The 27,746-nt window shown below is 38.7% G+C and overlaps 5 protein-coding genes across 5 annotated transcripts; 2 read left to right on the forward strand and 3 right to left on the reverse strand.

Moving 5' to 3' along the window:
- The first annotated feature begins 1,261 nt into the window (after positions 1-1,261).
- Positions 1,262-5,422, forward strand: mrps10 (mitochondrial ribosomal protein S10). Its single transcript, XM_053337355.1, has 7 exons — positions 1,262-1,373; positions 1,581-1,633; positions 2,744-2,813; positions 2,983-3,122; positions 3,213-3,321; positions 4,876-4,965; positions 5,081-5,422. The coding sequence occupies exons 1-7, from the start codon at positions 1,302-1,304 to the stop codon at positions 5,156-5,158; spliced, it is 612 nt and encodes a 203-aa protein (XP_053193330.1). The 5' UTR covers positions 1,262-1,301; the 3' UTR covers positions 5,159-5,422.
- Positions 5,423-9,126: 3,704 nt separating this feature from the next.
- si:ch211-51e12.7 (uncharacterized protein LOC336335 homolog) lies at positions 9,127-11,655 on the reverse strand. Its single transcript, XM_053336694.1, has 5 exons — positions 11,630-11,655; positions 11,301-11,450; positions 11,086-11,211; positions 10,645-10,764; positions 9,127-9,533 (listed from the first exon to the last, which is right to left on the reverse strand). Exons 1-5 carry the CDS (start codon positions 11,653-11,655, stop codon positions 9,443-9,445), a joined length of 513 nt encoding a protein of 170 aa, XP_053192669.1. The 3' UTR covers positions 9,127-9,442.
- A 4,245-nt stretch (positions 11,656-15,900) lies between these two features.
- Positions 15,901-16,332, reverse strand: msgn1 (mesogenin 1). Its single transcript, XM_053337358.1, has one exon. It carries the CDS (start codon positions 16,324-16,326, stop codon positions 15,901-15,903), a length of 426 nt encoding a protein of 141 aa, XP_053193333.1. The 5' UTR covers positions 16,327-16,332.
- Positions 16,333-17,956: 1,624 nt separating this feature from the next.
- On the reverse strand, positions 17,957-24,281 carry LOC128377403 (flap endonuclease GEN homolog 1). The gene is made up of 13 exons (XM_053337351.1): positions 24,121-24,281; positions 23,791-23,992; positions 23,524-23,700; positions 22,645-22,755; positions 22,483-22,556; positions 22,279-22,364; positions 21,839-21,989; positions 21,434-21,470; positions 21,254-21,334; positions 21,032-21,162; positions 20,865-20,926; positions 19,872-20,021; positions 17,957-19,344 (listed from the first exon to the last, which is right to left on the reverse strand). Exons 1-13 carry the CDS (start codon positions 24,279-24,281, stop codon positions 17,957-17,959), a joined length of 2,811 nt encoding a protein of 936 aa, XP_053193326.1.
- A 409-nt stretch (positions 24,282-24,690) lies between these two features.
- ppil6 (peptidylprolyl isomerase (cyclophilin)-like 6) lies at positions 24,691-27,573 on the forward strand. The gene is made up of 8 exons (XM_053337354.1): positions 24,691-24,768; positions 24,868-24,963; positions 25,843-26,031; positions 26,261-26,323; positions 26,478-26,625; positions 27,075-27,134; positions 27,233-27,368; positions 27,468-27,573. The coding sequence occupies exons 1-8, from the start codon at positions 24,691-24,693 to the stop codon at positions 27,571-27,573; spliced, it is 876 nt and encodes a 291-aa protein (XP_053193329.1).
- The last annotated feature ends 173 nt before the right edge of the window (positions 27,574-27,746 follow it).

Here is a 27,746-nt window from a genome sequence, read left to right on the forward strand (position 1 = left end):
GACTAACTCTAACTAATGTGGGTCTGAGGGATGCATCAGTCTGTTTCTGGGCATCCCTTCATCACCAGCCAGCCGTCTGGCTTGTGTCTGGCTTGTTACTGTTATCCCTTGGAACTGCAACAGCATATAAACTCCATGTCCCAGACTCTTTGATGACATTTTTAATTTGTAGTAGTTTTGGTAGCACTTCTATTTCTAATTGTAATTATAAATACATGTTAGTCAGTGGTTTAGTAAGGTAACTAGCTTTAACATACAGCAAAATGCCATCCCTGTTTTTCATTGCTGTTCTGTTGACATTATGGTTATAATCCAGGCCTCAGTGTACATCAAGATGTGGTTGTGAAATGGTTCCAGTTCTGCAGTTGATCAACATGTAGTATACATGGCAAATTATAAATAACTTTAAACATATTTTGTCTGATAGATGAAGGACAGGAATTATTATTTCTCCACCTGATATGTCCAAAGTTAACCAGGCGATTGTGAACACACACTTTTTTACTTTACTTACTATTATTATTATTATAAAGTGCATAACTACTTACCAGAAAGGTAAAAACGTTTCCCCGTGTGCAGTCTTGCTGAGTCCACATGTTGATTTGGCTCTTGAGCCCTGACTGAAATCACAAGGACAATTTGGGTAAAATAAGGGAAACAGTTCAAAAAGTACAGTCAATATCAATAAATAATACGCCCTGTCAGTGTGTGTAAAATAATGTTAATTGGTCTGAGGTACTTATTTAGAGGTTTCAGGATCGGGGCATTAGGTTAACTTTGTTATTTTTATAAATTCAATATTTCAGCACCACATGGTAATTTGACTGTCTAATCAGAGGATGTTTTATTTGGACAGGTAAGATTAGTGTATCCAGGAAGGTTTTTATTTTGTTGATCTCAGCTGTTTTTCAGCTGTAGTGAGTCAGTGGGGATCTGTTGGGTTAGGAAGTGTTTTGTGTGTTGTGTTCATGATTTGGCGCCACCTGCAGCCTTTCTCTTTGATAGATACATATGATGGTCTGTAGGTTAGTGATCATCTAGCCTACATTTCCCTGACAAGGATGTGATCATAGTTTATAGTTATTAGTGTTTAACTTCATAATCTGCTAATCTATAAAATGAGCATGATATAATATATAAGGAAGAAATCCTGTTGGACCATCTCGACATCAATAGCTCATCCAGTAGTAGCATCTTGAACCAACAGCTCAGTGCAGCAGCAGCAGCAGCGGCAGTTCATCCTCCGGTACAGAAGAGGGCAGCACTAACAAAACGTGTTTTCCTTTAATACCTGCAAAAACATGGCTGCTCCCGTGGTGTTTGGGCGAGATGTACTCTCCCTGGCAAGGATACTGACTGGAATATCACATTTGGTAATGTTAAAGACACTTTTTAAAATGTTGCGCCACATCTGCGAGTGATTAACTAAAGTGGCAGTGATTCAGGGCTGGAAATTTGGATGTAGGAGTTTCAGAAAATCTCACAGTGTGGCCTCTGAGTGCAGCTGGAGCGTCGTGGTTAACTTGTACAGTAAATGTCATTTTAACTGTGCTGATATGAGTCTGTTGTTTCGTTTCCAGGGACCAAGAGCTTTGAGCGCTTGTCCAGGTCACAGGAAATGTAATATAATCCGGTAGGTAGCAGATTTTTCTTCTGCTCGTTTGAGGTCTCTGTAGTTTATGAATAACTAAGAAACACAATGGTAGGTCACCTTTAAGCAGTCATTATACAACCTTTTATTTTCAGATGTGGGAATCGTGTTTATTTTCTTATTTAAACTGTCAGAAAATGGTCCAGACAGTGTTGCACTTTGTTCATTTAAAACAAATAAATCTTTAGAGCGCATTTATAAAAAATGCAGTGGAATGTGCTTCACTGTAAATAAAAAGAGAGATTTTAAATTGTTTTAAAAGTGGGAAAATATATAGGACAAAAGACAAATCAGTGTATGTAGCCTAAATATAGGCCAAAATATAGCCAAAAATATTTTTAATGGATATGCAGAAGGAGATTTTTTATTCAAAAGTGCAAAAGACTTAATCATCTGAGATTTAGATAAACAGTTAGATTTATATTTTGGCATCTACCCTGTATGAAAAGTAGAGCCTGACTGATACTGGATTTTTGGGGCTGACACTGATATCAATAGTAGGGAGTAAAACAGAATATATACATAAATGCACACTTATTTATAACGATCCTTCAAATGTGGTTATGAAATACTTGTGACAAAGATATGTAATGGAGGCATCTTATTTTACAGTTTGACAATAAACTTGATTGTATTAACTGACATCAGTGCACTGAAACCATAAACATCAGTGTGAATTGAATAATCATAAATAACTATAAATAAATTTAAAAAAGAACAAAAAACATATGTATATTAAACTTGGGTTCAGAAAAGTGCTGCCTATATAACTTTTTCGGACAACATATACACCAATACTGATATATCTGTGGTAGGTGAATATCAGACAATAATATTGGCGGACTGATATATCAGTTGGACTCTGATGAAAAGATCCTGCAGTCTGTTCTGAGACTTGTTGCTTCAGTCAACATTATAGTGCTTTCTTCATTATGTAATGCATTATGTTTGCATTGACAGTTATTAGTATTAAGTGGGCCAAAAAGCTATATGGAAGTGTTTCACAGCAACATTTCAGAGGCAATCTTGCTACACTGTATTTTTAGGGATATTTGAATATGTTAGCAAAGATTCATTGTTATGTTTCTGCAGGTCTCGCCTCCCTTTGACACCATGCACCTCCTTCCACACAGCAACAGTGTTTTCATCAGTACCCTCACCAGTAAGTTATCACTACAATCATGTTATTCATCTCAGACTATTGACCTGCATACATCTTGTGTCTTGATCACATTTACCTCAGTCCAACTTCTTTGCAGCAGGAAGTCATTCTATGGCAACTGTTTTAGTTTCAAGTCTCTCAATAAGTATTTGTACTGTTTTTCTTTCAGATCACTGTCACAGAAGATCCTGACACACTGTTACAGAAGGTGTCCGTGCTGGTCAAAGGTCATGACAGTGCCGTCTTGGACAGCTACGAGTTCTTTGCCACCATGGCAGCGAAAGAGCTGAACATCAACATCAGCAAAGTGTGAGTCTGTGTTCAGTTAAGCAACAGGAACAGCTATTATAGTATATATCTTTCTTACTGACAATATTTTCTCTTTTCCCTCTGCAACAGCTTTGAACCCCCCAAGGAGATGGATAGGTTGACACTCTTAAAGTCAGTCCACATCTTCAAAAAACACAGGGTCCAGTATGAGATGAGGACACACTACCGGTGTATTGAGGTGAGCAGCTTAACTAAATAAGTCACTGACAACCTTTCAAAGAGACCTTCAAAGTGATCAGGCTTTATTGAAATGAGACAATGGGCCAGATGCAAGAACTGAATTAGATGCCAAAAACATCTTGCTAGGGGGGGTCATCAGCCAGGGAGTTAAACTATAACTTCAATCACCAATATTTCAGTTAAATGAATAAAAGTAATTAATATACTGTCTAGTCAGTTTGCATTTTGGAAAAGTAACTGTGGACAAGTCACTTTGTAGTTTCAGCAGCTAATATTTATATTGTAAGCTTGCATTATATCATAGATTTACCTAAATTGTTAAATAGCCTACTGCTTTATACTAAATAGCATAATACTTTTGCAAACAGAGTAATGTCATCATGATTATGGATTCAGAAGTGCAATGTAATGAATGGGACATAATCCATTACTCAGGGTGTGAACTACAGGGGAGCTTGGCTCTCCTCAATAAGACATGAGCTCCCCTGATTTGTGATTTTTTTTTTTGCGGAGGGGTCTCTAAAATACTGACAACATAATATACGCTCAGCCTGCCAACCGACATTATTAATTTGTGGTAGTCAGCATACAATGATGTTAAAAAGAAAATCCATGTCAGCTGACTCTAAAGACATACTGTACAGTGTTGTTTGGTCTTGATAACCACACAGAGCCATAACACTAACCCTTGTGTTCATTCATTGATTATCATTTCTTGCCTATCTATACGATGTAATTTGCCTGATTGGACCTCTGTTTATGATTGTGTGGAAAACCACAGGTGTGATGAATGACATTAAAAGTGGCTCTGACACTGTAGTGTTTTTCATTAGGCTATCATGGCTCCTTGCTTTCCTCACACATATCTCTTCCTCACATCTAAACACTTTCCAGCTGGGGCAGCAGAGAGAGATGCATTTAGAACACAAAAGAAAAATCTTTTTTTTGTTATTATAGAGGTGCTACTTGTCCAAGTAGGAAAAACACAGGTGTAAAAATGAACATAACCATTCAGACTGGACCTCAACCTGGCTTACCTAAATGGAATAAAGCCATTATTATTTTATTAAATCTTTCTATTGAGTGGCTGGTGGATAAAAAACTTTTAACTCATTTTACAGTCCTATCAGATCTGCCGCTCAATCGATAAACAGGCCGATAGAAGCTGTGTTGCTGTCCTGTAATAAAAAATAAAAAAAATAGACGTCTGCATAGGGAACACCTGTGGTAGTTCACTTCAAGCTCCCCTGAGACACATTTAAAGGATTGGAAAATCCTCTGTGATGGCAGCGCTCAATCAATGTCTAGGTCACAGGTCGAAAAAGGGGAGGAAGCATAAATAGAAGAATGGAAAGCACCAAGTGTGACAGTGAGCTCAATACCTGGACCCAGAAACAAAGCAGCATCATTCATTTCATTATTTACACCCGTGCTTTTCTTCCTGTGATATGTCTGCTGTGAAAAAAACCCATCTGTGTTAAAATGTTAAATTTCTATTATATAAGCCTCACATAAGTGTTCATGACAGTAGATTTCACTCTTTATTTTGTAGTTGTCTCATTTGACTGGCTCCACAGCGAATGTGTACCTTGAATACATCCAGAGGAACCTCCCTGAGGGTGTAGCCATGGAGGTGAAAAAGGTGAGGCGCTGCAGAGTCAGTCGTACACCAGCAATAATCCCTCTTACTCTAACTGCACATTGGAGAGGTTTCGGGCTACAAATTAAGTGATTTGTTTGTTTTTGCTTGTTATCAGAGTGCCATGGAGAAGATTCCCGATCACATCTGTGAACCCATGAGTGACCTCCTCACTGACGACAAGCCCAGCCAGTGAAACAAGTCTCTTCTTAGACATCGAAGAATATGTTGACATTAAAAAAGCAATACTGACGTGACATGAGCTTGTCATGGATTTCTAAACTGCTCATCACATTGAACTCAGCAGTGACATTATTATGACATCAACACAGAGCTGAACACCACAGAAAAAAGTCCTCTCTTCATGTCAACTTGTAACAGTCTGTCTTCATTCCTCGTTGTGTTTTTCTTTTATGTGGATCAGTGTGGAATCTGTGTTTTTGTTGCCCAATAAATTAACAAACTACATTTAATGACAGCTTTTACTCAGACTTTTGTCCTGTTAAGTCTGAATTGTGGTTATGAATGATTATGTACGGTAGAATAGAAAAGAAGCACACAAGACATTTCTTTTTTTGCATTTATTGAATAATTAGAAAACAAGATTTAAGCAAAATACGAGCTGCAAAATTCCAACATTCATCTTAACAGTGAAATCCCTGCATTTCATCATCATTGACACTTCTCTCTGCTGCTTTATTTAAAGACTGTTGAGGACAAACTCTGTTCCTGAAATAAAAGGACTTGTCACGCAGAAATTACATTTAGGCATAAATCATATTTAAGCGTAGTGCTTCATCTCCACAAAGGAAGGAATAAGTAAAACGCTTCAGCCTCTGTTGCTGTCCACATTTCCAGTGATATAAAACTGGAATTTTAAACACTTTCAAGATGTGTTTGTTTATAAGTTATCCTGAGCACAGACCATGATTCTTTTCTTTCACTGTCAGGTTTAGTTGCATGGACTGTACCTACCTTAAAATTCATGGTTGGGTCAAACCACTGACCTCATTTATGAAAAGGTCTTTTAATGAAAGTGTATCCTCAGGACTGCATAAGTAGAAATACTGGTCAGACCGGAATTTATATTTAGCATTAATTACCTCTCTTAACTAATTCTACCTCTGACTTGTATTGTTGGGGGTAATGCAGGCATTAAAATATGCATCCTATTAGCCCCAGGTGAGCTGTGCACTCCTTCCACAAATTATTCCTTTAGTTAAAAGGCAGAGGGGATTAACAGCCAATACAATTCTTTAAGAAAAGACGAGTGATATCACAGTAATTGTGTGCTTAATCTGGAAAACAATATTGTAATCACGGCTGCTTTTATATTAGTGGATATGAGACATGAATCCTGAATAAGAAATATGGTAAATTAGAGATGAGTGCTAAAAAACTCCTGCTGAATACCTTCACTATCTCAAATTAAGTTATGAAAGAATTTTAGTCAGTATTATTATTAAACATCTGAGTAACATGAGTGTACTGAAGCAACATTATCTTAATAAACCCTATTGGTATAAATTTCATTTCACAGAAAGAGCAGTGAGCACTATTATTGATTTGTTTTAATTTGATTCATTACATTTGGACTAAGCTTTGTTCTGCCAAGAGGGAAACATATTTTGACTTGTCACCTGTTACTAGTACCATTTATGATGGCTCTGTTCTATTCAGGTGGAGTTCAGCCATAATTCATCTTATTTACAAAGTAACTTCCAAGCCAGTCATTTTCATGTCAGTTATTAGTACAATAATCTCATTTAAAAATTGGGCTTATCCTACATTTTCCTGCCATACAATTCCTTGTAACCATTAATAAAAGATTCAGAACTATAACCTATTAACCCACAGTCCTCCGGGTCTCACCTGGTTTGTTACGACTCCGTGTTTGTTCCACCTACCATCCTGAAAGAGAGAATCTCCAGGCGTCAGAGAGAAAGGGGTTTAGGGATTAAAGACGCAAGAGGAGGCTCACCTTTTCAAGTGTGTCGCGCTGCTGATGTCACGCCACTGGTGAAGGAGGGGAGAGATGTGAGGGAGGGCCTGGGTTCCTGGGGCCTGGGAGGTTAACTGTACTGTGTGCCCCCCTTCAGGAGACAACAGTCAGTCAGTCTGTTATAATCAACCAAAGGGAGAAACAAGAAGGGACTGCAGAGATGTACTGAAAGTGCTGAAAAGATGGAAAAAAGACAGACAGAAGAAGGGAGGAGAGTACAACACCTTTCTGTAGCTATTTTATGAAATGGACTCTGCTTGTGATGAGTACCTCTTGATGCCCGCAGCTGTATTTTAGGATTCTGCGATGTCTGAGCGGCTCAGTGGATTAAATGCTTGTTCATCCAGACATAATGCCAAATACTTGTTTGTGCCAGCAGTACATACAACATACAGTATTAATGATGAATGCCTCTTTACATTACTGTGTTTTTGCATTACAACAGGGCTTTCATTGTATCTTTATAAATTCAGCAAGCCTAAACTAGCACTGAATTATGCAAAAACAGCTACATGCATTCACAAAGCTTTCCTAAAGAGCTTATGTAATCTAGTTTGTTTATTCCATGTCCCATAATTTAATGTGTCTGACTAACATTATTATATTTTAATTTAAGAACATTTTAGAAGCTGTATTAATGCGTAATTTCCCTTTTTTGTCGCTGACTCTGAGCCAGTCCGTAACAAATTGGTGAAATCATCCATATTTCTCTCTGATATGAGGTACTTCATATCCAACTGCATACATAGCAATGAAGTTGTTTTTATGAAGATTAAAAACAGACAGAAGAATAGAAATGAATATATTATAAGGATATTATTAATTTATATAAATTATCTGTAATAATAGAAACAGAATGGTCGAAATGCACAATCATAAAATTCTCTGAACTTCTTGGTCACCTTTGAAATCTCAATCAAAATTACAGAATGATTGAATATTACAGTGAAGAAAAAGGTCAGTCCTTGATCATATCAGAGTGCTGATCCTTTGCAGATGATGTCCTCCTTTTATACATGCTACCACTCAATTTAATCTGTGACGTGATGCTCAGTCAAAAGCATTTCAGTGCCTTTCAAGAGGAGTTCCTCTGAGTCTCCTGGTCATATTTACACAGTAATCTACATGATGAAGCATTTCTTTTAAGTTATTGGAAACTAAAGATGTAATTCAAGGATTATGTCTCCAAGCCTGCTTCTGGACTGTAGTAAATGTCAGCCCTCGGCAAGACTATAGAAATGATTCAATAAGATCCATTAAATGTTTAGAAAATATAATGTTCATTTGTGGCTTTTGGTCCTCCACACTCAGCCAAACAATTCAGTAAAAGTAATAAATACTTTACTTTTAAATAATCACATTAATACTAGAGTAAAACATAAACACTGTGCATTAGTTTGACACTGCAAATCATTATTTCATATTACAGATTTGTTGTAAATTGTAATGACAACTCTCAGACTTGTTTGTAAATAAACAAAAAAGGAGAAGTTGAGTTTCTTTTTAGTTTTATTTTTTTCTGCACGACTATCGCATATGTCTTGACGTTCCTCATAAAACACATTCACAGGTTCACAAAAGTTATGTTACTTACAGTGAATAACGTATTTATAACACTTCAAGAAACTAAACACAGTAAATGGTAATGTTGTATCCATAAGTGAAGCAAAAACTAATGGAATTTGCTTTCATGTATAAAAGCTACTGCCTTTTCCTTTTTGTCATTACACAATAGATTGCTGAAGACAAACACTAATGTTCCAAACAGCAGTACTCATAACTTAAATAGCTGCACATTAAAGATATATATAATATAAAATTAAATACTCATGAATACTTGACAAATGGAATATTGTCGTATCACTTGAAATGTGAAAGTGAGTGTGTTAAACAATATTTGCTGTACTGCTTAGTGGGGTTATAATACATAACTATCTCCATGTAACAAAAGGAAAGGTTAGGGAGGTCCAAGGTGTACTAAACTAGCTCATGTGAGGGCTGTTGTGCACTCATCCATTTTAAACATACTTTGTCACCCATTTCTTTATTCTTTATTAAGAATCAGGACATTTTCTTAAGGCTCACAGGGTGACTGTAACAAGAACCACAGAACAATTAATGAACTTAGACAAGAATTTGTTTGCTTTCAGACTTGATTTTTTACAGCTTTTTCTCAACAATGTCAACTAGTCCCTTCATTATCAACAGTATTCCTTTTAACGACATAGGTAACAGAGCGTGAGAATGCCTTTACATTGTTAAGGTGTGAGGCATTTTGTGTGTCCTCGGTTGTAATTTTCACATTATTCATTTGCCAGTAAGAAATATCAATATCCAGACATTTGGCTACAGAGTATGTCATAAAGATACTCAGAGACTTTGTGTAACACACAGTTCAGGGGCGTTTCATTTACTGCACCTCTTTAGGCCCCGTCTGTATTAACAAGTGCTCGGTTATTGTTTTTAGGGCAGGCTGTGTTAAAAGCGGCGGCCACCAGGCGGCCCTGGCCACCTCTGGCCTCTGCCAGGTAGGAAGTGAGGCGGAGGAGAGACCGGTCCATTGTGGTAGCTGTGTAAAAGGATAAAATCACACATTGGATTCTTGGCTTTGGCCAATAGGGGGCACACTCTGATAAGAGCAGCCATCTCTGAACTACTGTAATGGAGGATGTTTCATGTCAGTTACTGTGTAGCTTTGAGAGGCAAAAATACAGTGAAATGCCTTTTCCTGTTTCATTATTACATGCACTATTTAAAAGACTCCATATAGTTGAGCAGTGAGTATAGTTTATATTTACTAACTGAGTTCTTTGTCTCAACATTGTTGTAGTAAGATGTACAATCTGGGCAAAAGTGCTGTATTATTTCTTATTGAAAGAGAAACTGGGAAATAAATGTGATAATTAAAGATAAAGTAGAGAAAGAAATCAAGCTATAATGAGGATTTAGAGAAAAGGAGGGAAAGGACTGTGCATTTGTGTCACAAGCCTCAGTCTTTTTGCTCGCAGTTTACACTTATATATTTAAAGCTGGAGTGTGGAACTTTTGTCTCCCCCTTCTGGCAGTGAGAGTAATTACAAAAACACTGTCAGCACGTCTACATCATTGGCTCCATCACAGCCTACTCCACCACTACTGTTGCAGCTGTACAATGATAGACACATTTTTTGAGTGTCACACAACCGCTGTAAGTTACTTGTTTCAATATCAGAATTGGATCCGTTCAGTCCGATAACATTTGGAAAGTTTTCAAGAGCCACACAATTAGTCTAGTCCCACTCAAGTGAGCAGAGACCTAACAAGGAGTTAGGTGGCTCATTTCTAGTGTGCATGCCCTCCCATAGAGCACACGTAGTATATATTCACCCAACAAGCACAGGAATGTTAAACCCAACACCAGATTAAAAACTCTGGTATACTGTGAAATACAGTCAGATTTATCTGGCAGTGATGGCCTTGATCAGTACTGTGTGAACTCACTCGGAAGGGCGTGAATATAACAGATGTTCATTATATGCAAAAGTTCCGCACTGCAGGTGTAAATGACAGATTTAAAATAATACAACTGGTATAAGAAAGTCTCACATGCTTACCAGGTGTATTTAAATCCATTTCGCAAATGGGAAAGAATTGTGACTTGCGAAGCTTAAGCATAGTAGTAATACTCAAACAGCTCTTACCCTCTTGGACCTCGGGGGTGGAAGTGGCGTGGAGGCCCAGGGGGCGGCATTCCACGGCCACGCAGATGTGGTGGATGCCCTCTGAAACCGGGATGACCCAGAGGAGGTGGTGGAGGGGGTCTGTGCAGGAACAGGACATGTGTATGGGTCAGTAAAAACTCTTTGTAGTGATTCAAATGAGCAAGAGTTTCTGCAAATGTAAGATCAGCTAAGAGGCAAGGTATCTTCCAAGTGGAGGTTAGTGGTTTAAAAAGGTGAAAATTGTGCCTTAAATTGGATTATCAAAACCCTCAAAAATGTATGTTGCTCTGCTCTTTTTACCTCACCAGGCTACCAACTACTTTGTAGGTCAACAACAACTTTTAAACTGGCAAGGACTGTTGTTCAGATCTCCATTTGACTGTCGCAGTGGCTGCACCTGTGTATGTATGAAGTGGTTACCTGGGCATGGGTGGGAAGGGACCTCTTAGATGCATGGGTGGAGGTGGAGGAGGGCCCATGCCCATGTGTCCACCTCTACCTCGATGATTTCTCATGTCTGGGTAAGGTCGCATCCTCCCCATTCCTCTGGAATTAAAAGACAATTAATCACCAGTGAAGCAAATAATATGAGCAAGATTTAAGCATAGTAAAACCACCAGTGATTAGTCGAGTACCTCATCGGTCCAAATCCATTCATGGATCCATCCTTCCCTCGACCCCTCCCATGTCCAGGTGGACCAAAGCCTTTTATCATCCCTCGTCCACCACGCATGCCACCTCGACTCATCCGACCTCCTCGACCACGACCTCTGAACCCACGTCCCCTAAGGCAGATGGAGCAATGTGACAAAACTGTCATTATGCTGATTAGTCCAAGTCTGATGACAAACCCAAAAGTAGTCGGATGCTTAAGTTTTAAGAGTGGCATGACACCACCTGAAAATGTTGCTTTTGCTGACTTCCAATGGTTTAACTTTTCAGATGTCCTGGAGTACAGATGTACAGATGTACTCCAGGACCCTGCGACATCACTACTGATTGTGGTTACATGTGCAACAGAGCAAACCTCTGACCACACCCAGCCACACTCACAAGTGATGCTGCCACATTTTGAACATCTTGAAGTAGTGCGCTGGGCAATATGGACAAAATCAAGTATCACAATATATTTGACCTTGTTATCGATATTGCAACTAAATAATCATCGGTAATGTGATTATAATGACAAAGTGGGTAAAGGTCAAATAACAGAACAGCTACAACAGTCTGGTAACTACAGAAAATTACACATTTTTACAGTAATGCAACAATTAAAAGCAGTAAAAGACAACACTGATGACATATCACAATATTACGATATTCTAAATCTAAGACGATATCTAGTCTCATATTAAAATATCAATATAATATCGATATATTTCCCAGCCCTATCTTGAAGCCTTCCCTTACATGCTAGTCAGAAACCATCATACAGTTTTAGGCTGTTAGGAACCACAAGACTGACCTGGCTTTGTTTTCGTTTATGGGTCTCTCAGATTCATATGTGGACGTCTTTGAGGTTTCTGTCACCCTTTCTTCAGTGTCTGCATCCATCTGAAACGATTCATGTCAACATTAATATACATTAAACTACCACTATGGAAAACTCTTCAACATGATTATTTAAGAGTAACATTTTCACATTTCTTACATACAAAACTCATTTTCTTCCATATATAATATATATTATTCCAACACTGCAGCAAAGGAAAATTAGGGCAATTTACCATTTGAAAAGTAAATTCATGCAGAAAGAAATTGTGAATTCCCTGCAGCTGTAAGGTAATCAAGCATGATGTGAACAAATGGCTGCCTCTTTTCCAAAGATTTATCTAATAGGCTGAAACTAAAATCTATCTATGAGAGCGGCCTTTAGCAAAGAACTGAGTGTTGGCAACTTGATTGGACATGTTTTCACATAGTGGTATCTTTATAATGCAGTGAAAACTTTATTTCCTCTGGTTTTCTTTGTCACCCCCCAATTTCATTAAAAAGTGTATGGATTTGCACATCAGTTTACTTCTCATGAACATGAAATGAATAAAACCTACACTATATGCAGAGTGCAGGCTGCTGACATTTTTAAGAAGGAGATATATTTATTGCAAAATAACATCCCTGTTTTCCTTCTCTCACCTTGAGACAAACTGATTTTTAATTTGTGTAATTTCTATTGAACACTATAACTTTAAGTAAACGCTACAATAATATAACTACTATTATATTTGGAATGCTAAATGAATGCTAAATGTTTTCTTGCAGTTACTATTTGATGATGTAAAGAGATTACTTTTGACAATAATAATAATGGTAAACTATTAAGGCTCACATATAAAAGACATACTTAGGTACTGTACGTCTTTCTGATACACAGGTGTTAAAATGTCACTCAGAAGATCTTGGAAACATAAAACCCCAGCTCTGCATTCACTGCATTGTTATATAGCTGGGTGTGCATGCCTACACTGAAGCAGGTGACAAGTCTGCCAGCACAGAGAACCGCATGTAAAAGCTGATAGCGAGAAAATTATTAATAGTCCCAAACCCCATATCGCTACTGTAACATGCAGCATCTGTGCCACTGATAGACTGGTGTGTGAAGGGAGGGAAGGGAAGACATTTGTTATATAGGGCAAAGGTGGAGGAAGGAGGGGTGGGATTTAAGCATGAAACTGCCATGTAACATATTTGGAGAAAGTACGTAATGCATCTTTGAAAACGGAAAATTTGCCCTGAAGGAGAAAAAACTGAGAGAGGCGCCTGTAACTTTAGGGTTTGAAGTGTGTTTGTTCCAGCAATTCGTGTGAGGTTAAGAATTACCCTTTTAAAAATAACCTTATCTTATGATGAATTATAAAAAAGGACACAATATAAATATAGCACTACTCTAAGTCCCTGCAGGAAGAATCTTGTTTAAAAACAAGACTGTACATGATAGAAATATCACATGGTATGATGAGGTCACTATGAGCTCTCCCTGCATGAACATTACTTTCAACATATTAAACAAATTAGTCTAGAATACGCAACGTTTCACACAGGGGATTCAGAATAATCTACAAATACATTAAAAAATAATTTCTTATTGTTAAAAGATTGATGAACTGTGAGTTCCACCACCTTAATAGACTTCATTCATGCAGCTACATTTTGCCACACTTCCCCTGAATTGCATGTACTGCCAGTTGTCAGTTTATTAGGTTTACAATAAGCAATTCATGAAATCTTCAAGACCTTCGAAAACTCTATTAGACAAAGTGTTGATTCAACTTCATATTCATTTTAGAGGCTAGTTTGTGATGATGCTGAAGTGTAAGGCACTATACTGAGAAATGTTTCTGATCATTCAAAGACTATCAATATAACGATCTTTTGTAGGGCAATGGTTCTCAAACTTTTTCCAAGTCAAGGATAAAGTTGGAGATTAGGGGCAGTTTTGGGAGTCAGATCATAAAACTGACTAGACCCTCATTTGATAAGATTTTTGGTTCTAGGTGTTTTATTACAGAAAATGTATGAAACCCATGACCAAAATAGTCATACATTTTGTCACTGTGTTAGTCAAAGATGGCATCTTAGTGAAAATAAATGAGTCCCATTTTTGCAGGGGGCCCTCTTCAAGGACCCCTGGTGGTCCCCGCACCCCTCTGTGAAAACCATGGCAGCGTATTCAGGGCAAAAGCTTTTTGTGTAGCAGTGCACTGTACAGTCTGTGACAAGTATCTAGATAAACCTGAAGGACTTGAACTATCCCATGTAAACCCATCACTGCGTTATTTTAAAGTAAATAAGCCTGCAGCGCCAAAAGCACACTGAGCGTCATGGAAACATTTCTATCCTGATCCTGAGAAGCGATGGGAGCTGTGTGAGCACTGAAATATTGAGCTAGAGCCAGCAGCTATACGACATATAGTCTCTAATAGTAGTTATCCTATTACTGTTTAGCACAGAGGAGCTCAGGCTGAGCACAGCTGCTCAAATGATAATGCGGAGCGTATGAAGGGCTCCGTGTAATTCCTGGAGTTAACATCGCTGAGCACACCAAATATACAGTCTGTTGTCACCAAAACAGCTGCGACGTTGAAAATAGTATTTAAAGTATGCAATAAAGGTAATGGTTGGCACATTACTAGTTAAAAGTATGACATATATAAGCCTGATAACGAATGTGTGAATGTTAAATAATGTATAAAAGGGGCGTTTCTGTCATTTTTCAAACGCGTTGGTGCTGAAGGGAAAGAAGGAACGACTTACTTCAACCGGTGGTGCAGGCGAGGTAGATTCAAAAGAGTAATATAGATTTGCGTCTTGTTAAGAAAAATAAAAGATATATTAGAAAAATAAAAAAAATGTACAAAATTTCCTGCTGCTTCTTCAGCTCCTTTGCGCTCTGAAATGGCGGCTTAGTCAGACTTCATACATCCCAGGTTGGGATTTCTTTGTGAGGAGACGGTCCCGCCCATCTCACAGAATTCTGGCGTCTGATTGGCTGTTTGATGTTCTCCCTCAGGTATTCTGATATTCTGATTGGAGGACTAGAGGGACGTGCGTTCTAATTGCCCCTGAAGACGGTTTATTAATTAAATGGGCCACAAATGTATTGTGAATGGGAGTTACTAGAAAATATCTTTGAGGAATTAACCTGGATCTGACACACCGTGAAAATGTTCTGCATGTCAAAATAAAAATCCCAAACGACCCTGTTATATTTTACAATTACGGGAAAATGGAAAGAATTGGGAAGACAATTAACTAATGCTATAGGAAAACAGCAACACTCATTGTTTAATAAAGTTCAAAGACAAACAAAAAAGATATAATGTAGCTACTTACACTCTAAAATATGTCACAAATACACCATAGGAGAAAGAGTAAAAAAACAATATCAACAAGAACATGAGGTTTCTCCAAACCTCATTTTAAACACAATTGGAGTTATTTCATCAGTAAAGCATCACATTCTCATTCAGATACCACATACATCTCAACTAACAGACAGCTCCTTCAAATAATGATCAATTCATCCAAGGCAGCCTCATATACAAAATAATTGCCAAGTGCCCGTTGAACATTCACACAAAAAGGCAAAACAAGAGAGAGAAAAACTATGAAATGAAACCAACCCATTAAGTTAACGTAAATATGTTGCATTGCTCATCAGAAATACAAAATGATCTCCATCAAATGTCCAGAGGAGAGTAAACCTGATGCGTAAAATGGTCCGTTTTGCGTCCGTTACGCACGGCTCAGGATATCTGAAAGCTTGTTGATGTACTCGATGGTGTATTTGAGGGTTTGTATCTTGGTCAAGGGTTGGCCTCTCTTGCTGTAGTCCGGCGGCAGGTAGTCACGGAGCTGGTGTAGAGCCTCTGCAAGACTCCTCATCCGCATCTTCTCCCTCTCGCTGGCTTTCATGCGTCTTTTGGTGGACATCTTGGGCTTGCTCTGCCTCGGCGCTGTTGGAGTCCCTCTGCCAAAGCCAAAAGAGAAGCCCTTAATGTCCTGGTGGCCGCTGGAGTAGCACATCTCCGGCGAAGAGCACATGGAGTCGATGGAAGACTCCGGCGAGGAGGACTGGAGCGAGTCCTGGTCCTCTCCAAAAGCGCTCTCATGGCACTTCCAGTCAGAGAGTATTTTAGCTGTAACAATCTCCAGGTCCATGTTAGAAATATTCCGAGACTTCCAACCGCTCCTGCAGCGAGGATGACATTCAGACTTGATGACAGACAGATTGTGTGAAAGTGATTTTGCCAAAGCGTTTTTATATAGAAGCAGATCTCCGGAGGTTTATGGGTTCACAGCTCAGGCGAAAAAAAAAGTTCAAAGAAAACCTCAAGTGCCAAAATGCGACCTTCCCGAAGGACGTCGTTCGTTATCACTGGGGTGTGAATAAGGCTAAATAGACGGATAATGTGATAGAAAGAAAAATAATTAGATTCCTTTTGTGGGGAATTACTCTTTAAAGTCTGAACGACGACAATTATCAGTTTGATGTGATGTGTCTAATGAAGGAATGAGAGGATGCTGTTTCACCTGAGATCTTCACACGTCTCTGGCAAGTCAGGCCTACGTGTGTCTTCAGTCTGGAAGTCATAGAGTAGAAAAACACATAGGCCAAAACCCATTTCTACTTAAAGTATAACCTTTAGGAGCAAAACTGTTAAAAACAGAACAAATTGCAACTTAAGGTTTGAAAACAGCTGTAATTAGTGTCCTGCCTGGAAATGTTTGTAGCCTAATTACAGGTAATATTATTGTAATGGTGCTAAATCTTAAAATCCTTTTTCCCTTCAAATTTTCAGTGCCACTTGTTTCCAATGTCCAATTTTGAGAAGTTTGTTTTACCAGGTGTAATTATACTAAAGCAACAAAAAAAAAAGCCAGACAGGAAAACACTTTGGGAAACAGACTGAATGATGTTGATTTTCAGCATATTTAAGAGCCAGTACTGGGAATGAGTTGTTATTTGGGCAGAGGATGCAGCTGTCACCAAGCTCCTGCCAGACCTTTCATGTCTGAAAAGGTGTGTAAGACCTCACTCGTGATCAAGGGGACTGACACTGGCAGGTTGTAAAACCAATGGCTCAGTGTCCTCTCTGTTTGGCTTCTCTCTCCAGCTCACTAAAGTGACATGCAGCTTGTCAAAGAACAGGGGGAGGAGTTGAGCACATGTTGGTGTTATTAAATGGCATTTAATACTTAAAACAGTGCTACGTAGGACAAATTGACCCAGTCAGTATCACAGCTACAACTTACAGAAAGGTTTTAACATAAGTGCAAAACAATATTCCCAAAGCACATTATTTATTTAACAATTTCATATTTTGGGCATCGACCACACAATAAGACAATTTTCTGATATAAATCCAAACTAACTACTATCTAGTGACACACCTTTACAATATCATCATTTTTTTTCTCAATTGTGGGGGTTGTTTCTTTCAATTCAACTTCAATATAAAAATTAAAACTGCAACAAACAGTTGACTATTACACCATTAATCAGCTTTTAAAACATTAAAATGTGTTTATTCTTGATTTACCTCACAGAAACAATTCATTTAGGATGACAGTACATTTGGTTTAGTTAATAGTTATTGTAAATTATTGTTAAGTTAACATTCACAAATAACTTATTTATCCGAGATGTGGTTGAAAGCTCTGGTAAAAAAGCATATTTGAATAGACCTTGATTACCATTTTGTCAATTTATCATTACCAAGGTCAAGAAATAACTTTCACACTCATTAAATGTCGTACATGCTTTTTCTTCATTCTGTAATCACACAGCTCACTTCAGGAATTTTAGTCTCAGTCTCTCTGCCAGTGGCAGCGGGCTCTCACCACAAATCACTGAGTCATCACTATCGCACACAATGACAGGTGATGATGGAGTCTGAAGGAATATGTCATTGTGCACACTAGCTGCTGGGACATCCTGGCACTTGCTTGTAGTGGACATGGGAACACTGTTTATCTTAACATCAACACTCTGTCTCTGAGATTTTGGTCCTAATTGGACACTATGAGCCATGTTTCCCATTGGTTTGCCTGTCTTACAAACAGGTTTCAGGGGGACGTCTAAAAGGATTCTGCCCTTGATTTTGTTTATGGGTTTGATCTTTGTCTTTCTTTGAGGTCCAAGCTGCTGGTTCTCTGTGTCACTGTCCTCACTGGATGAACACAAGCTCATACACACGCTCTTCTTGGTGGTCTGGGGCATGTTTCTGTCTTTGTTGCTGTTACCTGGGTCAGAGTGGCACCTCTGTGGTGGGGCAGCAGATGATAAAATGGCGGTTCTGACAAATTTATATTTGTGAGGAGGCTTTTTGGTGTCCTTTGTCTTACTTTGAGCTTGTACTGCAAGTACTGACTGGTGTGTTGACGTGCGAGTTTCTGTTTCTGCCTTATTTGTTACACACTGGCCTTTATTAGTGAGCAGCTCTTTTTTAACAGCTGATTCCTTTCCTGACAACTTACTGTCATCACTGTCTTTAATGGAGATTTGTGTATTTGGTTTTAAGTTTGAGTTATGAGACGAAACACATTCCAGGGAGGGTAACTCATAGTTCAGTTGTTTTGAGACCAAGTCATTGTGTATATCCATCTGGTTCATAGCTTTGGCTGTGTTTCTCATGAGCACTCTGTCCCTTAGAGGACACTCTGTGTAGCACAGCTCTGGAGCAGCTTTTGACTCGGCTTGTTTAATGTCACTTGAGGTTTTCAGCTTGGTGCTTTCTTTTTCATCTGCAGTTTCGCTTGGTTTAGTATCTGTGTTGGGGTTAGGTGCTGTTTGTGGAGGAGGTGGGGAGGATGTGAAGGACAAAGCATCCCAGTCGATATCACTCAGGTGCAGTGCGTCGATAACAACAGAGACAGAAGGTGAAGCAGCCTCTGAGTCAGCATGAGACACAGGAGTGTTGGGACAGTCACCCAGGGCACTGCAGGTTTCTTTCTGTTTTTGATGCTGTTTATAGTTCACTGGAGTGTCCAAAACCACCACTTCATCTTTTTGAACTGAAACAGTCGGCAGCAGCGTTCGTGGTTGAGTAGTAGCGGTTGCCGAAGAGGAACTCTGAAGGGTCATCTGAGCCAAGAGGTCAGAAATATTATCAGATTCCTCTGGCTCTGGCTCTGGCTTTGGCTCTGGCTTCTCCTTTTTACTCTTTGGTTTCCTCTCTGAAAAAGAAATGGAGAGTGAGGGTCAGTTTTTAAAATCTACTCCTCAGAACATATTCACTCAGGTATCTCCAGACTGTAAAGCCGATCCTACATATTAGGAAGTGAAGCTCTACAGCATTGATAACCGGGGGAAGCAAAGCACAACCTGCATAAAGTGATGGTGAAACCTGCGAGACAGACACCTCTCGGCTGCATCAAAGCCTTTGGTGTGAACTAGTCGAGCTGCCAAACTCTACATTTTCAGGTGTCAGAGCTGCTGTAATAGACAGTCTTGAAAAACAAGTCAAAGCGCCAGGTGCCTTTGATCACGACACCCATGTCAGCACAGTGTGGGAAGTCTTCCAGCTTGTCAAGTCTGTGGGGGGGCTGCCATTTTTGTGAAAAAGTATTTACATTTACTGTCAGACAGGGTTAATTAGGGGGAAAGAGAAAAATAGGATAATAGAAAAAAAAAGAAATATTGTACTTTAAAAAAAAAAACTGACATGAATTTAATTTTAATAGTTTATAAAGTGGTGTCTTACTCTTTGTCTTGTTCTCTTCAGCCAGAGCTTTGTCCCTCAGGTAACTCTCTACCACCCCTGGGAAAGCCACACGAAAGAGAGACTCTTCCTCCACTGTCCTCACCTCACACTGATCCTCCACAGGCCGATCCTCAGGAAAGACGTAATGAGCTGCAGAATACACACCAAGGTCAGAGACAACATGAGACTATTTTTAAATAGAGCATTTCTTATTAACGGAAACGGGAAAGTCAAGAACACTGTCAAGTCAGGACTCCACCAAAAGCCAGAATTTCTCCATTCTATATTATTCTAAATTGTAACATGATAACTTGTATGATTAAATGCAATCAAAATAACTGAATCAGTTTACTTGACACAGGGATTTTGAGTTACATGTGTTTCATCTATCTAATGTAAGAAAGCTAATATAAATCAATATGTACTGCTGAATATCTACATTTACCACAATTAAGTCTGTAAATTATGACATTATACAGTACAGGCACCTGTTAAAATGTAAGTGATACTACATTTACATTATGTGACTTCAGGTATTGTTACTTTAAAATGTTCAATAATTAATGTGATGTAAAAAATGTTTCATATCCCTGATCTTACCTTTTAGTTGCATTAAACCCATTTAAATTGCATAATGTAACATAAGTATTCTCTATTAGTTAATTGAAACTTTGTCAGGCGGGCTTGTTAGTGAGCTGGACTTGGATATGACAGATTTCGCAGCAAGGAGAGGAAGCCAGTTTAGCACCTAGCGGCTGATGTGACTGATCTGTCACCTCTGAACCCCACCTCACAGCCAGTCACTAACAGACAACCCGGTGACGAGCGCCCCGCACCCCAACCTCCGCTTAATGCAGCAGTCCTATCACTCAACTCAGAGGATGTTTTCTTAGATATTGTTCACTCTCTGATCTTCTGATCTAAGAGAGCATGCATGTGATAACTTTGATGAAGAACAGTCAAAGTTAGACAAAAAAAAGGTAAAAAACTGACCTGGTGTGCTCCAGCTGACTTCGAAGCAAGGGACTGCGTTCCTCACTCTTGGTTTAAATATTCTTATGTAGAAGAAGATATTGATTATTATGTATGCATTGAAATACAATCAATTACAACAATATAATTTACATTTGTAATATTTGAGACTGAAAATATATGACTACCGTAGGGGTTTGATTTGTGAAGACATCTCTCTTCCAAATTTTCTGTTCATCAGCTCTGCGTAGGTCATCAAGACTAGAACCTTTTCACTGGTGTAGTGCTTTGGCCACTCCATCTTGTCGTAGGCAAATTTCTAGAAAACAAAACATTTTCATTTGCAACCGTCTACCGTCTGGACAGATGATTGAATAACTGAATAAACGATTTGAAAATGAACACAATACCTGTATTAACAGCATATTTGGCTGTCTCCTCTTGAAATGTGACACAGGCTTATCCTTGGAAACCAGAAACTCACTAATAATCTGCAAGGTGCAATTTCAGTATTATAAACATATTCTATTATTATTATAACAGTTATGAAATAATAACATATAAAGCATGGCAGATGAAAAGAGCTGTACCTCTGTAAAAGGGAACTGTTGGTTTGCCAGTGTTTTCCTAAAAGAAAAAGAAATTAAACAGAAAAAAATTAAACCATCTTTATATTCTCAATTAAATGATTGTTTGTTCTATAAAATGTCAGCAATTGGTGAAAAATGCCCATAATGAGTTCCAAGAGACATGTCGATGTCGTCAAATGTCTTGTTGTATCCTGACAAATGACCTAAATGCCAAATATTATATATTTACTGGCATAAAAGACTAAGACATGCTTAATAAATGCTTTCATTTTCTAACAATCAACTAATTGTTCCAGTACTAGTGAACAATCAATGGTATCACTTTCTCACACTGACCAAGGATGACACTTATGATTGACTTTATATTTTCATTTTTTATCTACTTTTTTGTGTTCAGTCACGTACTTCCTGATGTTTGCCTCAAATGACAAAGCTTGGCGGGTCCGTTCATGGCGGTGCCAGTCACAGGGACACTGGTAATCAAAATCCTGAGGTTGACAGAATTGTTTACTGTCGCAGAGCACACAGCCACTACGTTCATGTGTCTTTGCTGAGCCTGAAAGAGAAGATCAGAATCAGAATAAATGTATGATAGTGGAGGGGAAAGCCAGCTGTAAGTACAAGAAACAAACTCCTTTAAAATCTAACACATTGCTACAACTTGGGTGTAAAGTCAGAGGCAGATTCAGACAAACTATCTCTCACATATGTGTATGTTTTAACATGACAGGTTAAATGACTTTAAATCAGCCATATGTGACCCGTAGGATACCCCCCTTTTTGCTCTCTACTTCTTAACAGGACTAGAAACATGGGGTCAGAGTTCAAAGCAGGGCATCACTCACCAGGATGTCGACAAACGTTGCAGTGAGTAACCTTCTTTACAACTCCCTCAGACACACCTGCATTATGCTCTTTCCACTGGATGAACCTGAAGTGATCATGGAAAGGTTACAAGTGCACCACAACACAACGTAACTTGTGCTCTTTTTCTGGAAAAGCACACATGAAGGTAAAGAAAATTGATCATCACATTTTTTGTTTCCTACCTCTGCAGAAGTGTCTGTCCTTTGAGTGTCTGGATGAGCTTCAGAGCTTGCTCTTTACCAACTCCTGGTATGCCCTTAAGGAAGCATCAAAGTGTTCATAAACAAAAGTCATTCATATTGGTGATTTTGATGTGGCACATTTTAGGTTAAGAGTCCCTCTACCTTAGGAATATAATCACAACCAAGAAGAACGGCCAGACCAACAAGATTCTCTCTGGAGAGATTCAATTCAGTTTGAACACGGGAAGTCCTGTAACAGTCCACCTGAGGGTCCTGGAGAGAAAACAGAGAAACAAAATCATGCTAAATCAAATGTTAATAGATTAAAACATAAATGCTCCTCCCTTACTGGCTGTGTTAAACAAAAGCTGTAGGGGTGCACTTGACAGTTATTTCCATTAATTCACAAGCCTTGTAGTGATTCTGTAGTCTATAAAAATACTTCATAAATGATAATGCCAATCACAACTTGACCAACAGCTAAAGCCCCTGAGGTTTAAGCTTGTAATAATATGAAAGAGAGAGAGCCCACTATTATTTTCATTATTATGATTTTTGATGGTCAATTTTTTTATTTCTCAAATAATTAATTACTTTTTAGTCTACAAAATGTCAGAAAGTGGTGAAAATTTTCTATTTGCTAACCAGAAAACCAGAGAACCAGAGAATGTTTTGCATTTTTTCTTTAAAAATTATTTAAAACAATGAATCAATTATCAAAATAGTTAGCGATTATTTTTTTGTCAATGAGCAAAGAACTAATTGATACACCTATTCCTAATTGTTGTAATTATCAGCACATTTATTTATATTTTATATTATACTTTATATTTTTACTTGATAATACTATGACAAAATATCAGACACCAACAATGAAACACATTCATATTCTGTCAGTCTGCTACCTGATTAAAATCCGTTGCTGCACCCCACAACAGTCAGATGTGAAGAATCCTTTTCCATTAAATGACATAACACATTAATGAAACGCCTTTGGATACACCACCACACACAGATTTCCCACCACCTTCACACACATACTTTAGAGTTCATATTGAAGTTCCTGTAGACAGTCCGGGCTCCATACAAGAAAGCATCTCCATCATTGGTGATGCAGCCATCCACCAGGCCTTGTGAATCCAGGTATGCACACATGGCCTCGGCCTCCCCTGCAGCTGTCACCCATGGCACACCCAGGTAGTCCAACATATCTGCACACTAAAGGAGGCATGAGAAGGGCTGAAGTGCAGATCACATAACACACATTTGATTATGACTGGCTGTGATGATACTTGAGGACCAACAAACCTCTCTGAGCACAGCTTTAAAGCGCCCTCTGCCGGTGCTTGTTGTGCACTTGGGGGCAGCAGCAGCCTTTTTAAATCCCCCATATCTTTTTTCTGATCTCTTGCTCATAGTTTCTGCTTTGAGTTTAGGGGCATCTCCTTCCATGACAAAGACGAGCTTCACCCCCATTAGAGTGAGAGAAGACACCCTGAAAAATAGATTCCTATGTATACACACATACACACACACATACACACACAGACAAAGAAAGTAAGAGCATTGACAACCACAATTGGAACAGTAACTGGACACCGGGAAGAATTAATTTACAAATAAATGTGTGACTATTACCTGAGGTGAGGCTTGGTGACTCTGCCCATCATTGCTTGAACATGTTGGGCCTCGCATACCCACAAACTCAGGTCAACTGCGAGCGTCTTTCCAGTCAGGCTGTACAGCGGCACCGACTCACGAACCGGCTCCACGATAGACCACAACTCGTGCACACCCATAACTACACATACATTTGGTTTTACGCGGATAAATAGTTGTATACAACCCGTTAAAGGCACCGAGAGGCCACAGGAAGCAGGACAACAGTCGGAGATTTCAAATTGTCGCGCCGTTGGGCTTCGTTCCAATTCGTTGAACACCTCGCTACTACACTGTCCTTAATGCTGTCAAAATCATCACGACGTTTAAGAGAAGGGGAATGGCCGGTGTAATTTCAATGTAGAGTGTCACTAGAACTTATAATGAGCATATCTGACACTTACTCCACCGAGAAACATGGTTATTAAAAACAAAAGTGAAAAAAGGGGGCGCTTTAACGAAGTCGAACGAACCCAAAATACGTCACATCTAAGCGCCACAAATGCTTGTTGCTATGGATACGAGGCTCCTGTTTACACACTGAAAACTATGGACTCAAAGGTGCATGTAGAAATAACCGGCTTGGTTAGGGACCCAAGTTTTCATGTTGCCAAGAGCATCGCCGAGGTAAACTATAACTTTGTACTGTTTTTCATATTTATAATAGATGTGTTTTCACCCGAACACTAACAACACTTCAACACTTGTATCTTTTGACAAATACAGGCAATAAAACAGAAGTTTCCTGAAGCATTTATGGCCCCGACCATTCAACCTTTACTGGAATTTGACTGGCACATGTTTCTGTGCAACAAGAAAAGGGTGAGTCATCTGCGTCTGAAATTCAACTTGTGCAACAGTGATATTGATTAGGAGAAAACACTTTATTGATCTCCAGAGGGGAAAATTCGCAGCAGTGCAGGAACAAGGAAACTGATAAGAATAAAGAGTAAGTAGCACGACAAGCATCCTGCTCTCCAATTATAGTAGTAGGATAGGATGAAGGTTTAAGTTGTCCAACCCTAACATTTTCAACAAAACTGAGTTCAACAGCTAATAAAATGAGTCAAAACACCTGTGTGGTTGTAGGAGTTTTAAGATTAAGAAAAATACAGAAGAATTGGCATCAAACTGTACTTTAAATATCATGTAAAAGTACTCATGGCCCAAGCCATTGTTATATCATCATTAATGATGAATTACTGTGTCAACTGCATTCAAATGTTGTAATTGGTCAAAATCAATTTCCTTTTCATTACTCTGTGTACTGCTGGGCATTGTATCTTATAAGCAGTCAAAGTGTTTGCATGTATAATCTGCAAAGTAACTTGTAATTAAGGGTCTGCAATGAACACAGTGGAGTAAACAGTGCAGTATTTTCCTCTGACAGTACAGTAGAAGTGTAAAGTAATCATACAATTGAAATACTCCAGTTATGCATATCACAATTGTACAGTTTTTGAGTTAATATACTCATTACTCTCCCCCACTGTTTAAATCAATGACCTCATCTGAAATGAGTGATGATATAATAAATAATGGAGGCAAATGTATAAACCGCAGCAGCTTGTGGGGAGAGGTGTTTTTGTTTTTGCTCCATGTCAGATAAACACACCTCCTCCTCGACACGTTGCTGTAGTTTGACGTTATTCTGAGATGCTGAATCACACCATGCTCGTTGTGCAACACTTGTGATTCAAGGAGCTGCGTGGTGAAGTGTGGCAGTACTCCAGCAGGCTGATGTGCTTTCTGAACGGCCATCTCCTCGGGAATGAGAGGGATCTTGCCAGCTGGGCCAAGAAGCAGTGGGGTTTCACTTTCACTCGGCCGCAGGCCTTTTATAAGGCTCTCACTGAGGACTGCTACTCCAAACACCTCCAAAAAACTGGGGCAAGTCAACAACACTTTCACATAAATACCATACATGTTTTTAAGACAAAAAAAGCTGGTATCAGGAAGAATGTCTCTGACTTCTGTACAGTTTTTGTAGTAATCAATTTAGGACATGATTGGATTAGCTACTTGTGACTTTTTTAGGTATTGGAAGCTTTTCAAGTTCATGGAATATCTTAAGACATGAACATGAAAAATAATACATGTCTCTCTCCTTTCATTTTAGCACCAGTTTGTCTTCATGGACATTGAGATAGCAGGAGAAGAAGTGGGGAGATTGATGTTTGAGGTGAGGCCAATATGACATATAAAACATTGGATCCATATTTAAGTATTTTAACATCACCTGTACAGTACATATCGACTATGCTTTGTCAACCCCATGACTTTTCAAATTGTCCTTGAGTGATGTTTTCGTGTCATATTGTCTTCCCTCTCCTCAGCTGTTCTCAGATGTGTGTCCAAAAACATCAAAGAACTTCGAGGCTCTGTGCACAGGAGAGCAATCTTTGTCACAGAGCGGCCTCCAGCTCGCCTACAAGGGCACTGTGTTTCACCGGGTGGTGCCCAACGGCTGGGTGCAAGGCGGAGGTAGTGCATGATCCACACCAGCGCTGTAATGATGTTGATCACATGTAGTTGGTTTTCAAGTGCTGCACACACACACATTCAATACCAGTACAATAGAAATATAGAATCAGTCATGAGATTTGGAAATAGATCAGATTTGGTATTGTGGTAATTAATGTAAATCATTTTCTAGCTTCTATTGCAGTTGAGTGACAATATTTCCAATTTATATGACTATTCTTTGAAATGTTCTTAATCTGTTCTGGGAAATGAGCAAATAATGACTCTAAATATACGGCCATTATACCACATGACTCATTATGTTTTCTCTGAAATGAAATAGCCCAACCCTTCTTTGGAGTTTGAAAGCACCTAAAGTCGTCAACAAAATATTGTGAGATTAAAGAAGTGAAATATCTGGATGTTTATTTTTTTGTAGTATCACCCTGGTTTTAATTTTAATTTTGCAGATATTTCTCCAGAAAGAAAAGGTGATGGAGGGGAGTCAATCTACGGACCAACATTTGAAGGTACACACATTTACAGTCCCAAATATACAGCGTTACTATGTGAACACGCTGTGCATATGTGTGGACTTACTTGTTCACCTGAACATGTTTCATTTTAGATGAGAGCTTTGCTGTTTCTCATGCTAAGCGGGGAATTCTGGGAATGGCCAATAAGGGCCCCCACAGCAATGGATCCCAGTTCTACATCACGCTGCAGCCAACACTCTGGATGGACAGGAGCTATGTTGCCTTTGGGTTTGTATCACTAATCTATTCAATTTCCCATTTGTGTTTAATCTCAGATCTGTCATACATATTTGCTTGAGCTTAATGTCTTATTTCCGCTCCTTGCAGTCAAGTGGTTGAAGGTGTCGATGTCCTCAGGAGATTAGAAGAAGCAGTGACTTGCAATGAAAGACCAAAGTATGATTGCAAAATCATAGACTGTGGAGTATTTTAGTTATAGCTCCTAAACGTCATTCACTATTGTTGCCTTTTTTTAAATAAAGTTTTTAAAAGTGTTTTTTATGCAGTAGAATAAGTGTACAGTAAGATACAAGATACATTTAACATACTTATAATACTGGCATTGGTAAGTTGGTTTGTACTGTGCATGACTCAGATGAAATATGT

The sequence above is a fragment of the Scomber japonicus genome, chromosome 17, assembly GCF_027409825.1.
Source record: "Scomber japonicus isolate fScoJap1 chromosome 17, fScoJap1.pri, whole genome shotgun sequence".
Taxonomy (NCBI): Eukaryota; Metazoa; Chordata; class Actinopteri; order Scombriformes; family Scombridae; genus Scomber; species Scomber japonicus.